Source organism: Erpetoichthys calabaricus, chromosome 10 (assembly GCF_900747795.2).
Source record: "Erpetoichthys calabaricus chromosome 10, fErpCal1.3, whole genome shotgun sequence".
In the NCBI taxonomy this organism is placed as follows: domain Eukaryota; kingdom Metazoa; phylum Chordata; class Cladistia; order Polypteriformes; family Polypteridae; genus Erpetoichthys; species Erpetoichthys calabaricus.
Genome location: NC_041403.2, coordinates 134,455,318 through 134,469,819, shown reverse-complemented (window position 1 = coordinate 134,469,819; position 14,502 = coordinate 134,455,318). Strand labels below are relative to the sequence as shown.

General features: G+C 37.8%; 1 protein-coding gene across 1 annotated transcript in view; it reads right to left on the bottom strand.

The window, feature by feature from the left end:
• Nucleotides 1-4,656: 4,656 nt before the first annotated feature.
• The window catches only part of pfdn4 (prefoldin subunit 4), a 31,663-nt gene continuing 21,817 nt past the window's right edge, over nucleotides 4,657-14,502 (bottom strand). Inside the window, exon 4 of the mRNA XM_028811922.2 lies at nucleotides 4,657-5,001. Within this exon, the coding sequence (XP_028667755.1) occupies nucleotides 4,870-5,001 (132 nt within the window). The 3' untranslated portion in view covers nucleotides 4,657-4,869. The remainder of the gene's footprint in view (nucleotides 5,002-14,502) is intronic.

Here is a 14,502-nt window from a genome sequence, read left to right as displayed (position 1 = left end):
TGTGCTTTATGGGCAAAACACTGGCAAACTTCAGGTATATAATGAAACCCTCAGACTTGCTGCTCCCTTAAAGAGGGTCTGCTTAAATTGGGCATCTTTCTTCTAACTGTTTAAAATGTGCTATATTTTAAATCATACCGTACATGGGCTCGCTTCCCGCAGATGATTACCGACTTTGTAATATGTTTCTCCTATTACTTTGGTCCAATTACTAATTTAGCTCAAATGAGTGAAGGTGGGTATTTTCTAATTCTTCTTTCCTTCCTGCAAACATCTTTTGAATCTGTATAGAAGATGGTGATAGAGTGTAATATATAGGATAAAACATTTAAAAAAAGAATCAGTAAAGATTACTGCGAAAACCAGTTTCCTATGGAACAACTGAAAAGCACACTGGCCAGTGCTACAGTCTCCCATATCTAGTATTCTGGGTCAGAACTCCTGGTAATCACCTGTGTGATGTTTGCATGTTCTCTTGTGCCTTTCTGGGTTTTCCCTCTCACATCAAGAAAGACATGCAGAACAGGTTCATTGGTGATTGCAGACTGAGCCTGTGTGATTTTGAGCATTGGTGTGTTTGAGTAGGACCTGCAATGACCTGTGAATCAGGTAAGAAAAAGACGGGGTATGCTCTAACTCATAAAGAAATCAAACGGTTAATGGTTCCTGGTTTCTGCACAGAGCTATTACAAAAAAAAAAAAAAAGTTTACATTTTAACTGTGGAAACTTTATAGAGTGAGATAGATGGCCAGGGACCTGGTCCTACCGGGAGGCCTAGAGAAGTAGGGGACCGGGAGAGGGACAATTCCTGTTGAATACAGGCATTATGCTTATGGTGGTAAAAAGATACAGCAAGTCCTGTAGTATATGGATACAATAAATAAATACAAAAAAATTAAGACATTTTTCTGCAGATATGAAAATGCAAAAATGGATGGACAGACCTTTAATGGAGTTGCACCTCTTGGCAATTTTCTCTCTTTCTGACAAGGCTAGGAAAAACGTAACATTACAAACGGACAGACTATTTCTGTTTTAACACTCTAGTTTGGCCTGGCACAAGTTTGGACGTGTGCACTCGTGTGCTCTTTAAAGGGCTGGCATCAGTCAGGTGTTGTTTCCTGCTTTGCCCTTCATGACAGTCACTTATACTTTTTGCACAATTCAAGGGGCTCCTGCTCCTAAACTGGACACAGCTGGTACCTGAGAAGGATGGATTCTAATACACATGGACATAATCCCAGTGTGTATGATTTGGTTTATAATTAATGCAATTAACGTCTCGGCATATTTGTGTAAAATGTTACACATTTATTAAAACAAAGCCATGGTCTGCTTTTAGATTCTGTGCGTTTTACTGGTACATACATACTGAAACCCATCTCTCTGCAAATATTCCTACTGTATACAGCACAAGTGCACATCTGATTGATGCCTCCAGAAAACAGGCAGGGCTAATATCTGTATCATGGAGTCCAGCTAGGAATGAAACTTGGAGAGTGTACCAGTATGTCACTAGTGATAAGACACGCATTGCCTTATACAAACGTACAGTAAACACTCTAATCAAGCTAGAAATTAATCTGGCCCTGTTTTGAAACATTTCAATAAAACTAAATGGTTACTCAATGTATTGATTGTGTATCCTTGTGGAACCTCTTTCTATATGACCCTTGAAGGGAAAAAGCATACATGATTGTATTTCTACTACTAAAACGGAAGTAATAAATGTGCAAAAAGACACAAAACATTTTTCAAATTAATGCTATTATAAGTTTAAAATAGTTTAGAAAAAATGTGTGACTGGATAGATATAAACATAGGTAATTCTTGATTAGATTCTCTGATTGCTACAAATCGTTCTTTACTGAACATGTAAGCACATTTTCTTTCAAAGAGACTGACAATAATTTGAATTATTATTAATTACTTTTTTCAAATTGAAGGTTATACTGAAAATTTGGATTAAACAAATGATTACAGTACAAAATAAAAAATAAAACAAGGTACAGTACTCTTACTCTAGATAATCTGCATTACCATATCAATGGATGAGAAACAAATATTTACTGTACTGCAGATATGCACACAATTTCCTTAAATATTCCAAAAATATACAAGTGAAATGAATTTGTCTATGGAAATTGACCAGGACTGAGTGAATGTGCCTTGTGGTCTGGTGTTGTGTTATATATTAGGGTTTATCTTGTACCTGTGACTGTAGATGTAAGAGCAAATTCTCTGCTTAAAGATCTTAGTCAAAGAACACATAGGTGCATTTAATATTTTGCTTTTCTGGTATTTGTTGTATCCAATTTGACCAATTGCACATTACCAAGATGAACATCCATCCATCCATCCATTTTCCAACCCGCTGAATCCGAACACAGGGTCACGGGGGTCCACTGGAGCCAATCCCAGCCAACACAGGGCACAAGGCAGGAAACAATCCCGGGCAGGGTGCCAACCCACAGCAAGACACACACAAACACACCCACACACCAAGCACACACTAGGGCCAATGCAGAATCGCCAATCCACCTAACCAGCATGTCTTTGGACTGTGGGAGGAAACCGGAGCGCCCGGAGGAAACCCACGCAGACACGGGGAGAACATGCAAACTCCACGCAGGGAGGACCCGGGAAGCGAACCCAGGTCCCCAGGTCTCCCAACTGCGAGGCAGCAGCGCTATCCACTGTGCCACCGTGCCGCCCCCAAGATGAACAGCTTACATATAAAGAAGCAGAAAATGTAATATGACACTAAATTCTGTAAGATTCCATCCATCCATTTTCCAACCCGCTGAATCCGAACACAGGGTCACGGGGGTCTGCTGGAGCCAATCCCAGCCAACACAGGGCATAAGGCAGGAAACAAACCCTGGGCAGGGCGCCAGCCCACCACAGACTTCTGTAAGATTGGGGCATCAAATGGCAAAGTCGAGGCTCTTAGGCTAAGACAATGTGAAACAGATGATATAAGGAAATAAACCAATCAGCCACACCATTAAACCACTGACGGGTGAAGTGAATAAAATTGATTATCCTTTTACAAAAGCACCTGTCCAGGCATAGACTATATTAGGCAGGAAATGAAGTTACTTCTTGAAGATAATGCTTGCTCATTTTCCTGCTTCCAGCACATCAAGGATCTCAGCAGCTTTGACAAGGACCACATTGTGATGGCTAGACAACTGGGTCAGAATATTTCCAAAACGGCAGGTCTTGTGGGGTGTTCCTGATATGAAGTGATTAGTTACCAACCAAAAGTGGTCCAAGGAATGAAAACTGGTGAATTGGTGACAGGGTCATAAGCTCACAAGGTCATTGATGCAAGTGTTGAGCGAAGGCTATCCTGTCTGCTCCAATCCCACAAAAGAGCTACTGTAGCACAGATTACGGAGAAAAAAAAAAAAAAAAGAGAACACACACTACATCACAGCTTGCTGTTTATAGGGGTGCATTGCTGGAGACTTGTCAGAGTGCCCATGCTGACCCATCCACTACTGGATCAATGGAAGAAGGTGGGCTGGTCTGATGAATCACGTATTCTTTAAGATCATGGGGACAGCTGGGGGCTTGTGTGTATTTTACCTGAGGAAAAGATGGAAGCAGGATGCACTATGGAAAGAAGGAAAGATGGTGGAGACAGTGAGATGCTCTGGGCAATGTTCTATTGGGAAACCTTGGGTCCTGGCATTCATGTGGATTCTGAGTGGTGGCTCTGAGGCTAGGGATCTGTACTGGCAATCGGAAGGTTTCCGGTTCGAATCCCGTAAATGCCAATAGGGACTCTGCTCTGTTGGGCCCTTGAGCAAGGCCCTTAACCTGCAATTGCTGAGCCCTTTGAGTAGTGAGAAAAGCGCTATATAAATGTAAAGAATTATTATTATTACTTGGACATGTGCCACCTACTTAAAAATTGTTACAGACCACATACACTAAATTCATGGAATTGGTACCAGTATTCCCCAATGACAGTGGCCTCTTTTTGCATTATAATGTGGCCTGCTACACTGCAAAATTGTTCAGGAAGGTGTTGACATGGCCTTAACATACCCTAGACCGAAGTCCAATTGAGCATCTGTAGGATGGGCAGGAAAAACAAGTGCAATCCACTGAAGCCTCACCTCATGCCAAAAGGTAAATTAGAAAAAAAAAATGGTAAAAGAAACCTAAGCATTTAAATATACAGAAAATAATATAAAACATCTGAACTTCTTAGAATAAAAAAAGGTCATCTCATTTAACAATAAGAATGGATAAAAGAAAGAACTGAGCAGTAAGTGTAAAACTGGTTGGAATAAAACCTGCAGACACAGTGGTCCCATCAGGAATAAACCAGTCTTCCATCCATCCATCCAATCCGCTATATCCTAACACAGGGTCATGGGGATCTGCTGGAGCCAATCCCAGCCAGCACATGGCACAAGGCAGGAAACAAGTCTTCTTTTGTATGAAAATTGTATACTAGTATGTAACAGTGGTAGTCATCGAATGTTTATAAAAAAAATCTATGAATTTGCATTACAAAATTATAATCTAAAAAAAGAATTTACATTAAACATTCCACTAATAAAATAAAACAGGGATAAGGTTTCATGGTAGGCAAGGAGGTATATATATGAAATGAAAATAAAAACACATACAATGCATTATTAACTGTATAAAGCACTTTACTTTTAACTTGTTATGGTTCGTTTATGAAGAAACACACGTTTGTGTACTACTGGCTATTTTCTCTGTCTCTGTATATGGTTTCAAGCAAGAACAAAATAAATAGACTAAATATCCAAAATAAAAAAAATTCAAAATGTGTTAACTGTGATAAAGTTCATATGAGTTTGTAATTTAAGGTGTGTAATACTTTAGCTGTCATCTGCTTCCAGGTTTATATTGCTCCCAAATTTGGCATAGAGCTGTACTTTGAGGTCAGAAAGAACTTGCTGGATACTTCCTACTTTTTCCTCCAAATCTCTGATCTCTTCTTTCAATGTTTCCTGTAAAATAAGAAGTCCAAAAACATTGACTATTAAAATAGTTGCAGCGCAAAAGAATCATGTACACCACAATCAGTACAGGATCATTGGTGTGTACAATTCTGTTCTGCTATTAAAAAAAAATCATAAATGAAGTTGAAACTGGCAAATAAACACTTTTTCATTGAGTGGAAACCAAATTAAAACCTTAAACAACTTCTGCTACTGAAAAGCTGTTAACAGATACAAGGGATCTTTTCACAATTTCTTTACAATGAATTTTCAGCATGTTTGACAAATAGGAAATTACAAACCATGGCTGCACCTTAACTTGCTACAAAACACAAGCCTCGATCCCTTGAGCAATAAAATAAAAAAACTGTGTTATGGAAATATAAATGACCTATAGCATGCTCAGACAAGAGTTTGGGATTCAGAGTAACTCATTACCTATTAGCCAAAAGAAGAGAGCAGCTTCTCATACTGTTGGGAGTATAATTACATAAGCGGAGTAGTAATCATAAGTATAATTTGAATGATATTTTAAATTAAATATTAAGTACAAAATGAAACTATTTAATGGAAGAATTAGATTTTGTGGACATTCACAAACAGACGTTTTTTGATATGTACTGTACATAAAGATCCAACCTTATGCACTGTCTCAGACAGAGAGACTCCAAGAGATGAATAGTAAGCTCCCTGACTGTTCCTTTATTTTTGACTATACTCAAACTCAGTCTTCAATTTCACACCACTATTTAATGGAAAGAAGATCAATTCATTATTAAGGTTAAAATACTAAACTTAAATAAAGGACAATGCACCAGAAGTGAATTACAGTTTAACAGAATTTTTAAAGGCTGAGGAATTCCCTTTTTGTTTTGGCATCAGCCCACAACAACTCTATTTAAGCTGTCTTAAGCCTTTAGTAAAGTGTTGAATCACTTTGTTGTTTTAGTCATTCATGCTTACTGATAGAAAAATCACTTGTTGATTGACCTAGCACTAATGTAGATGGATGCTGGAAATCAAAGAGAACAGAGAAACAAAATTCTGGTTTACATACAGTAGATTTCAGAGAAAACGCATTTCTAAGTTCCATGTTCTTTAGGAAAAGGAATAAAAAAATATAATTTTATCAAAGCCAACGGTCCATTCAGCACTCCATTCTACAGTAGAGGCCAGTGATCATGATAATGGTGCACAATGCGTTTGAGTGTCATATAGTTAAAAGCTGTCTATTACATTCTTTCTTATTAATCTTTAGCACTTCATGGACAGAGTCATTGTAACAACCCATATCCCCTAGAGCAAAGATATAAACAAGATGTGAAAGTTAAAGGGGTAGCAAGGTCATTTACAACTTTAAATATTAAAGTGAAGACTTTAAAATCATCTGTAAATTAACTGTAAAGCAAGACAGATTGTTAAAGAACTAAGCTACTGAATAAGCTAATATTTCCAAGTTCTTTTTTATGATACCAGCAGCTGATGTGAATTAAAGAGGGATTTCCAGAGCCTGACAGGAAAGCAATGCAACAGTCAGCTCTGCATGAAACACATGGGCAAATCATGTTCTATGTGCCTTTATTAAGAGAATATGGAAAATGACTGATGACTGCTTTAATTTTGCAAATATTTTTTTCTGGACCAAATTAGAAAATTCTCCACTTGATTTCGATGTGCTTTACAAAGTAATGAATAGAGACAAAATTTTAGGCCGGCAAGTAACACCCAATCACTCAATCTATTGCAAAATACTGAATGTTTTAAGATAGCTCTACTACTATTACACAAAAATTGAAAATCACTGACATGACATCAGCCCAATATTTAGTGGAATGAGGCTGCAGGACCATAACATTTATAAAATGAAAATGTTACAAAATGTTCATAATGGCAAGACTAGACTAAAAGGAGAGGGGGGAAAGCAGGTCCATTGTTAATGCAAGATCATGTACTCAAATCCATCAGTAGAACAGAGTAAACACTGCCCAATTCCCATTTGCTCCAAACCCAACATAAAAATTTGGAGCTCTATAAAGCATATAAAAGTCAGAACCTAGATGGTGCCCTTAGACAACAGTAAATTAGTTAATCACCCGTTAACCTGCAGGGAAAAGGTTGAATGTAAATTAACAATAAAAGTAGAATGAAAACAATGCAGGGAGCAACCTAAGAAGAATGAAAAGATAATTACAGTCAGGAAATTACTTTTCTTAATCAAATATTTATTGAAAACAGTATGAAATAATCTAATGTGACAAAATCTTCTAAAGAAAACTGAAGTAAATGGTGTGTTAATCCAAAGCTTATTTTCACCTTGGCAGCATGAAGTGAATATGATAGGTTTTTTAATTAATTGGATCATGGCCATCCTTTCACTTCACCATAATGGAAGTGAAATTAAGGGAGGGAAAAAATGATCCATAACCTAACAAAATCGAAACACTGCCACTTTAGATTACGTTTTTTTTAGTGTAAGGGCATGCTGAATCTAAAATGTTTTCTGAATACCCAATGTGCTTAAATAACCTTAGGAACAAGATTCTGCAACAAATCTGGGCTCATTAGTTTAAGAAAAAATAAAAACTGGGTTATCCTTTTAAGCCCTACAATCCTCATGCTCTCTCTGCATCTTGCTCAACAAGCTTCACTTTTATTCGGGCAACTTTAATTATCAGCATCATTATCTTTACATCATGGTGGGATACGGTGTACTGCAGAGCCAAAACATCTTTCTTTAACTGTGCCTGATCCTTTTTTTTAAAATCAGCCAATTCACACTGTATATCTGCATGGTTGTATTAATTGAGTCTCACATAAATTCACATCATTCTGTGATTTTGATGATAAAAATTGAAGCTTCTTTGGAGTGGATTCTCTGCCTGATGAAAACATCTCACCAGAGAAATATTAAGTAGCACCTTTAGAGCAGAGAGTTAAGAGGTTAGGTGTGTCATAGTATTGAAAAAGGGACTTTGTTTGACACAGAAAGACTAAGGCCAGGCTAAAGCCAGCCATCACCATGAAGCATCATGCAATTTACTTCTTACTAAAAAATATTTATTTAGTAAACACCATTATCCCCTAGAAATCAAAAACCATTTCTATTATTTACAGACTTTTTACAGTTAAAGAACATTTATGTTAATTGAATTGTTTGATCACTTTTGTTAGATATTTTCTAACCTAAGGCTTTGCAAGCTATATATTGTTTATTGACTTAATTACCAAATTAGAAGGAAAAGCTTTCAAATTAACTTTAGCAATTCAGGACTATATAAACTATTTAGCTGGCTAGTGAGGTGTTTAATCCTATAATGTTGTTATCTCCAACAAACCTAACATTTAAAACATACAGTATGGTTACAATAGCTCCAAACAAACAAAAAAAATACTCTCTTGCACTCCAAACAGCAACTGTAATAAGCCAGGTTTCCATCCAAGGAGTTTTTGCGAAAAAATATTTAGCGCTTCAAATTTTTTTACTGATATAGCTGATGGAAATGCTAATTATCGATAAAATGTTGTACATGTCGACATAATATTTTTCCGTTTAACTTTAGCGCATAAATTCCATATCGATACTTCAGATGTCGCAAAAACTACATTGGAAACACTTTTTGTCGGAAAAAAGGGCTTTAGCGCAAATAAATGTGTCACATTTTCATCACGTGCAATCAAAACGAGAATGGCGGAGCGGTTCTCATGGTCTGATGAAGAGAGTTTTTTTTTTGATTAAACGTCGTTATTTTGTATTAATTCAAATTTCAGTTTTAATTAAAAACCTTAAGGGAAGCAGGTTAATTCAGTTGTTATCGCACTGAGAAGGGATGTTGAAAGGTAGGCTCACCTGTACAGATCCGATGCTGCAAACACAGCTGCATCATGGGCACTTCCAGGAGTGCCAACGCAAATGTCTCGTATCATGCACCTGTCATCAACAAGGGCCTGGAGAACAATAGATGGCCACCCTTTGCGATTAATGTAATCGCGGTAGCCTTCTGTCGGGGGAAGAATAGGCACATGCGTGCCATCCAGCGCACCGTAAATCTGTGGCACAAGATGCACCAAGGAATTGCGGTATGCAATTTCATTGGCCTCCGCTACAGTCGGAAGTCTGATATAACGCCGCATTAATTTTTCTTTAATAGCGGTGCACACAGCATATACACATCGATGGACGGTAGTTTTACTAACCCCGAAAGTTTCTCCAACTACTCTATACTCGGCGCAGGTTGCCAGCTTGTAAAGGGCGACGGCAATCCGCTTTTGGGTTGGAACCGGTGGTCGGTGGCAACCTGTGATGAGCGCAACATCAGGACTGATGAATCCAAACAACATCTCAAACGTCGGCCGTGTCATTATAAAATGTTGCAGCCAGAGATTTTCTGTTAAGTGTCTCTCCACCACCTCCTCCCAGAAGGTCTTATTCCGTCGTCTCTCCCATACCCGTGGGTTTCGTCGCACTGGGGTACTTTCTTCGAGCTCTAGGGCTATCAGACAAGCAACTGCTTCATTCTGCTGTCGTCTTCGGATATTATGTACAATTCCAATTATTTGTGAAACTGAAATAACAGTAAGCTGGCAATTTTCAAAAAACTGTCTGAATAATCTCTCCATTTCTTTGTTTCTTTGTTTAGTGGAGGGGGTGTAACGTGGAAAACAAAAGGTAGATAATTTGCGACATACACAAAATTCTGTATGGAAACGGCTCAAGGGCAGATTTTTTTCGCGATACAACAAAAGTTATGCGACAGTTCGTTTTGGGGGGGGATGACGTCATCACGCACACCATTTTATCGATAAAAAGCCAGTTTGCTGAAAACAGCAAATTTCGCACATTTTTTTTACGTATATTCTGTTTGTTGATAACAAAACGTCGCAAAAAACTGGATGGAAACTTAGCTATATATATGCTGACAAAGTTAAGAGGCTTAGTTGTTCAACAAAACATTAAAAGGGGTAAGGTATGTGATTTTGTTATGATTGTTGGTGCCAGGTAATATGGCTTCTACATCTTTGAACATTTATCCTCATGGCATTTTCACATAATGTAATCCTCAGGGTTTACAAAGAATGGTGCAATAATCAAAAAAACAGTAAGAGGCAGTTGTGTGGACAAAAGCAGCTTGGTAATCAGAAGTTAGAGTAGAACAGCAGGATGCATTTAAGTTAACAGAAATGCTGCAAATATTCTCCAAACACCTCTTAACATTGGAGTGTAACAGGGTATCTCTGAAGCCATAAAAGTAGAAGATGAAGCTGTGATCCATTCCTGTCAGCGAAGAAAAGTAACAGAAGGCTGCAGAGGACATCTAAATGTCAAAATTAGATGAGTAAAGACAGTAAAAATGTTGTCTGGTTAGACAAACCTTCTGTTACAACAGGTTAGTAATGGTAGTTTAACAGTGTCTTGTCACATATCAGACCTCTAAATACCAACTGAGCATTACCTGCATGCCACAGTGTGGCTATACATTGTTTCTGGCAGTGTGTTCATAGTCTGCCCTTTGTCAAATGCACATATTCTGCAAGATAAAGTGCAATCTATCAATAGATAGATAGACTGATAGTAAGGCTGGGCGATTAATCGAAAAGTAATCGAAATCGACATTCAGAACCTATAATCGATCAAATTTTTCCAGGTCGATTATTTCGATTACTTTCCCTTTAAAAACACTATCGCGTGTGGAGTCACGTGAACCCGCTCCGTTACGTTAAGTTATTGCGCCGACATGTCGAGCATGGAGAACTTAAACACTGATACAACTGAGCAACAAGAGCAGCTTGTACCAAAGAAAAACGCAGTCTCCGTCATTTGGACACATTTTGGCTTCAGTAAGGAAGACATCGAACAAAATGAAGTCAGATGTATACACTGTAGAAAAACAGTTTCGACGCCCAAAGGTAACACCACCAATTTGTTTCAACACTTAAAGCACAATCACGTTACTGAATATGAACAGTGCATGGCTCAAAAAAAAACCAAAAAGAGACTGACAAGCGCCCAGCAACAAGTGCCTCCGCAAAGCAGATGTCGATAACACAAGCGTTCACAAATGCCACACAGTATGAGAAGAGTTCAAGAAGATGGAAAGAAATAACTGACACTATTTGTTATTACATCACAAAGGATATGACTCCCTTGGCTACAGTGGAGCAAAGCGGGTTTAAACACCTCGTTAAAACTCTCGACAGAAGATACACTGTGCCATCGCGATCACATTTTTCTAAAACTGCGCTGCCAGACATGTACAAGACATGTTGTAAAAATGTAGCTGCTGAACTGAAAAATGTTCAACACTTTGCAGCCACATCTGATCTCTGGTCAAGTAGGACGATGGACCCATTCTTGAGCCTTACTTTGCACTACATTGACGACGATTGGAAGCTGCGCCAGAGATGCCTTGAGACGGCATATTTTCCAGCCGATCACACGGCAGATATGACTGCGCAAGGTCTGAAAGATATGCTTTCTGAATGGGACCTCGCGGAAGAAAAACTTTCAGCCATTACGACAGACAACGGCGCTAATGTTGTCAAAGCTGCTGCGCTTAATGGATGGTTACGGCAGCAGTGTTTTGGACACCGCCTACACCTTGCAATTGGTAAGTACACGTCAGCTTAATTAAATATAATAGCATAAAAGCAAAAGAGGTCATTAGGAAGCTTTTTTAAAGGGAGTGAGGCAACACCTTCAGCAAGTTCAGCTACACCCACTCTGTCACTTCAGCAATCGCTAGAAGCAGAGATGAGCAGCTATTTGGTGTCCCCCATACAGGATAGTGAGGCAAATCCACTGGACTGGTGGAGGAAGCATCCTGTACACTTTCCCACTCTAAGTAAGGTGGCAAAAAAGTATTTCTGCATACCAGCTACTAGCTCCCCATCAGAGCGGGTTTTCAGTTCGGGCGGAAACATTGTTACATGCCTCAGGTCCTGCCTGAAACCTGAAAAGGTTAACATGCTTGTGTTTCTTAGTAAGAACTTAGAGTAAATTCATGTTCATATAGTGACATGACAAGATCGCCAAGATCACCTCATGCAACAGTGTTTAGAGAGTTCTATTTTCATTACAACATTAAAATATTTGTTTACAGAAGATGCAAGAAATGCACTGTTTAAAATATTATTTACAGGATATATAAGAGTTATTTTATTTAGAAGAGATACTGCTTATTTTCTACTTTTAATAAGAAAAACATTGAAAATAATTTATTTTGTTTCCAAAAGTGCAAGTTATTTATTTTGACTTTTTTTATAAGAACAAAGTGACTGTTCGTTTTAGGCAATGTGTGCTTTAATTTCAGTTGTTCAACATTGATGTTCAATAAATAATCACAGATAGTAGATAGTGTGTTTCCTTCAATTATTTTAAAATCAAGTAATGCACCCTTCATTCAAAAATCTCTCACTTGTAATATGTGAGCATATTTACTGTACAAAACTTGTCAGTGAACTATGAGGGCAAAAAAATAAATAAATAAAATAATCGTTCATTAATCGTAATCGAGTTAAAATGTTCAATTAATCGAGATTTTGATTTTAGCCCAAATCGCCCAGCCCTAACTGATAGATCTTTATTTGTCCCCAGGGGGATTTTTGGCTATAGGTGGATAAGTAAGCAAGTAAATAAATAAATACACACACTTTGGTGTGTGTTATACAGAAGCTCTGTACTTCTCACTGCCCTGTCATAAAGCATATGTCATCTCAAGCTAGTTGCACTAACATTATAATGGCTTCAGTTTACTGCCTTGGCTTGATGGCTCCTAGATCTTTAACAAAGAGAATCTGGGATGAAGTGGAAAAGGTGGTCTGTAGCACAAATGTGTGGCTGAAAAAAATCTGTCTGGATTAATATCCTTAAGGAATGTTTCAAGACCTGGGCTGAATTCATGCATTAAATAATTCGGACTATTCTAGAGGCACCTATCTATTCCTAAATTGGTTTACTTCTTAAAGTATCCACTTAATGAATTTCAGACAGTGTGGAAAAATAACTACAAACGTTTTGATTGACACCAGAGATAATGCCTTACGAAATTATGTTGCAAGGGGAAGACCAGGACCTTGCAGGACCCAGAATACAAATAAAACAGTCAGAAAACTGGCCATACAAATTTTTGCATTACTTCTTTACTCAATTTTTACTTTTGTCATTAATGACAACTATGCAGTATACTTCTTCCAGTTACTCCCACTCCAAAACTGCACTGCACTTAAAACAGACAGAATTTGCTTAACTGCATTTAGACAGCTAATACAGCTAATATACCTGAAGTAATTGTTACAGCAGAGGGAAGCTGTGGATGTATTACACAAAGAGCTCCTTGAACAGTAATTTACTATAATAGACTGAAAACTTCTATAAATAAATTTTCTTCCTTAAGGCCCAACAGAGGTAAACTACTGTAATCCTATACATATGTAATATTATATATTGCTAGCTTTACTTTTACAGTATGTGTAGTGGTTTCTTTTTTTTCCACTGTAGTTCAATGAAGTGCTTGCTCTTGAACATCCTACATACAACTACCCACGAGTAAAACATTCCTCCCATAGATCATTTCCTGCTTTTCTTAAGGAGTGACTTTGGTTTATTTATTTCGAACAGTAACATAGAATCCAGTCAAGCACATAGAATTTGCAAAATTTATGCCACAAATTGCTTCATTTAACAGAAAGAGAAACACGTGAGAGCCAAAAGCAGAAAAAAAAGAAATGTTTCCATCCTAATATAAATGCAATCATCACTTCCCTACTGAATTATAAAAGGTGGGTTGTGATTCTTCTGTTTAAGCAAGTTAAGTCTATATGTAGTTTAGGCTGTTAATTTGTTGCTATCCACTTTACGCCCATCCAGGAGTACAGCTGCTAATTGGTTAGGAATGACTGTAACACCAACATTACCTGTGAAATATTTTAAACATTTTCTCCACAATGATGTAAATTTTGGTGCATCCCCGCATGGCCTAGAGATGCTGGAGCTAGATGGCAATGAGCAAGCTGGATCTTGCACTAGGTAAATTTTGGACAATTTTAAATGAGGCAAGTGTGATTGATGAAAGGTCTTAGGTTAAATTTTTGAGTGCTTGCCTCATATAGAACTAGAGTGTAGAGTGTACTTTACTGTATATATGGATGACTTCTACTCCTTTTCTGAGATGTTGCTTGAAGGCCTTTTTTAACACCATTCACCATTCCCTAGGATTATAGAAGGGAACATTCTTGAAATGGCTTTATATATGATTGAGATGCCATCTGAGTTTTCACTTACATTAGCTTCTGTTTGTGATCTATGTCAAACACAGTTTTACAGGAAACTATATTCTTTTGAATGGAAATGGTTTCTCAGTAGTTATAATGGGAACTTGTGCACTATACTTGCTGGAAGAGGTTCCAGCGTCCTGCAGCCCTGCTCATGATAAAGCAGGTTAAAAAACATGGCTGGGTGGATTACTATTTTTATTATTATTACCAATAACTGCACACTACACGATAACGTGTAGT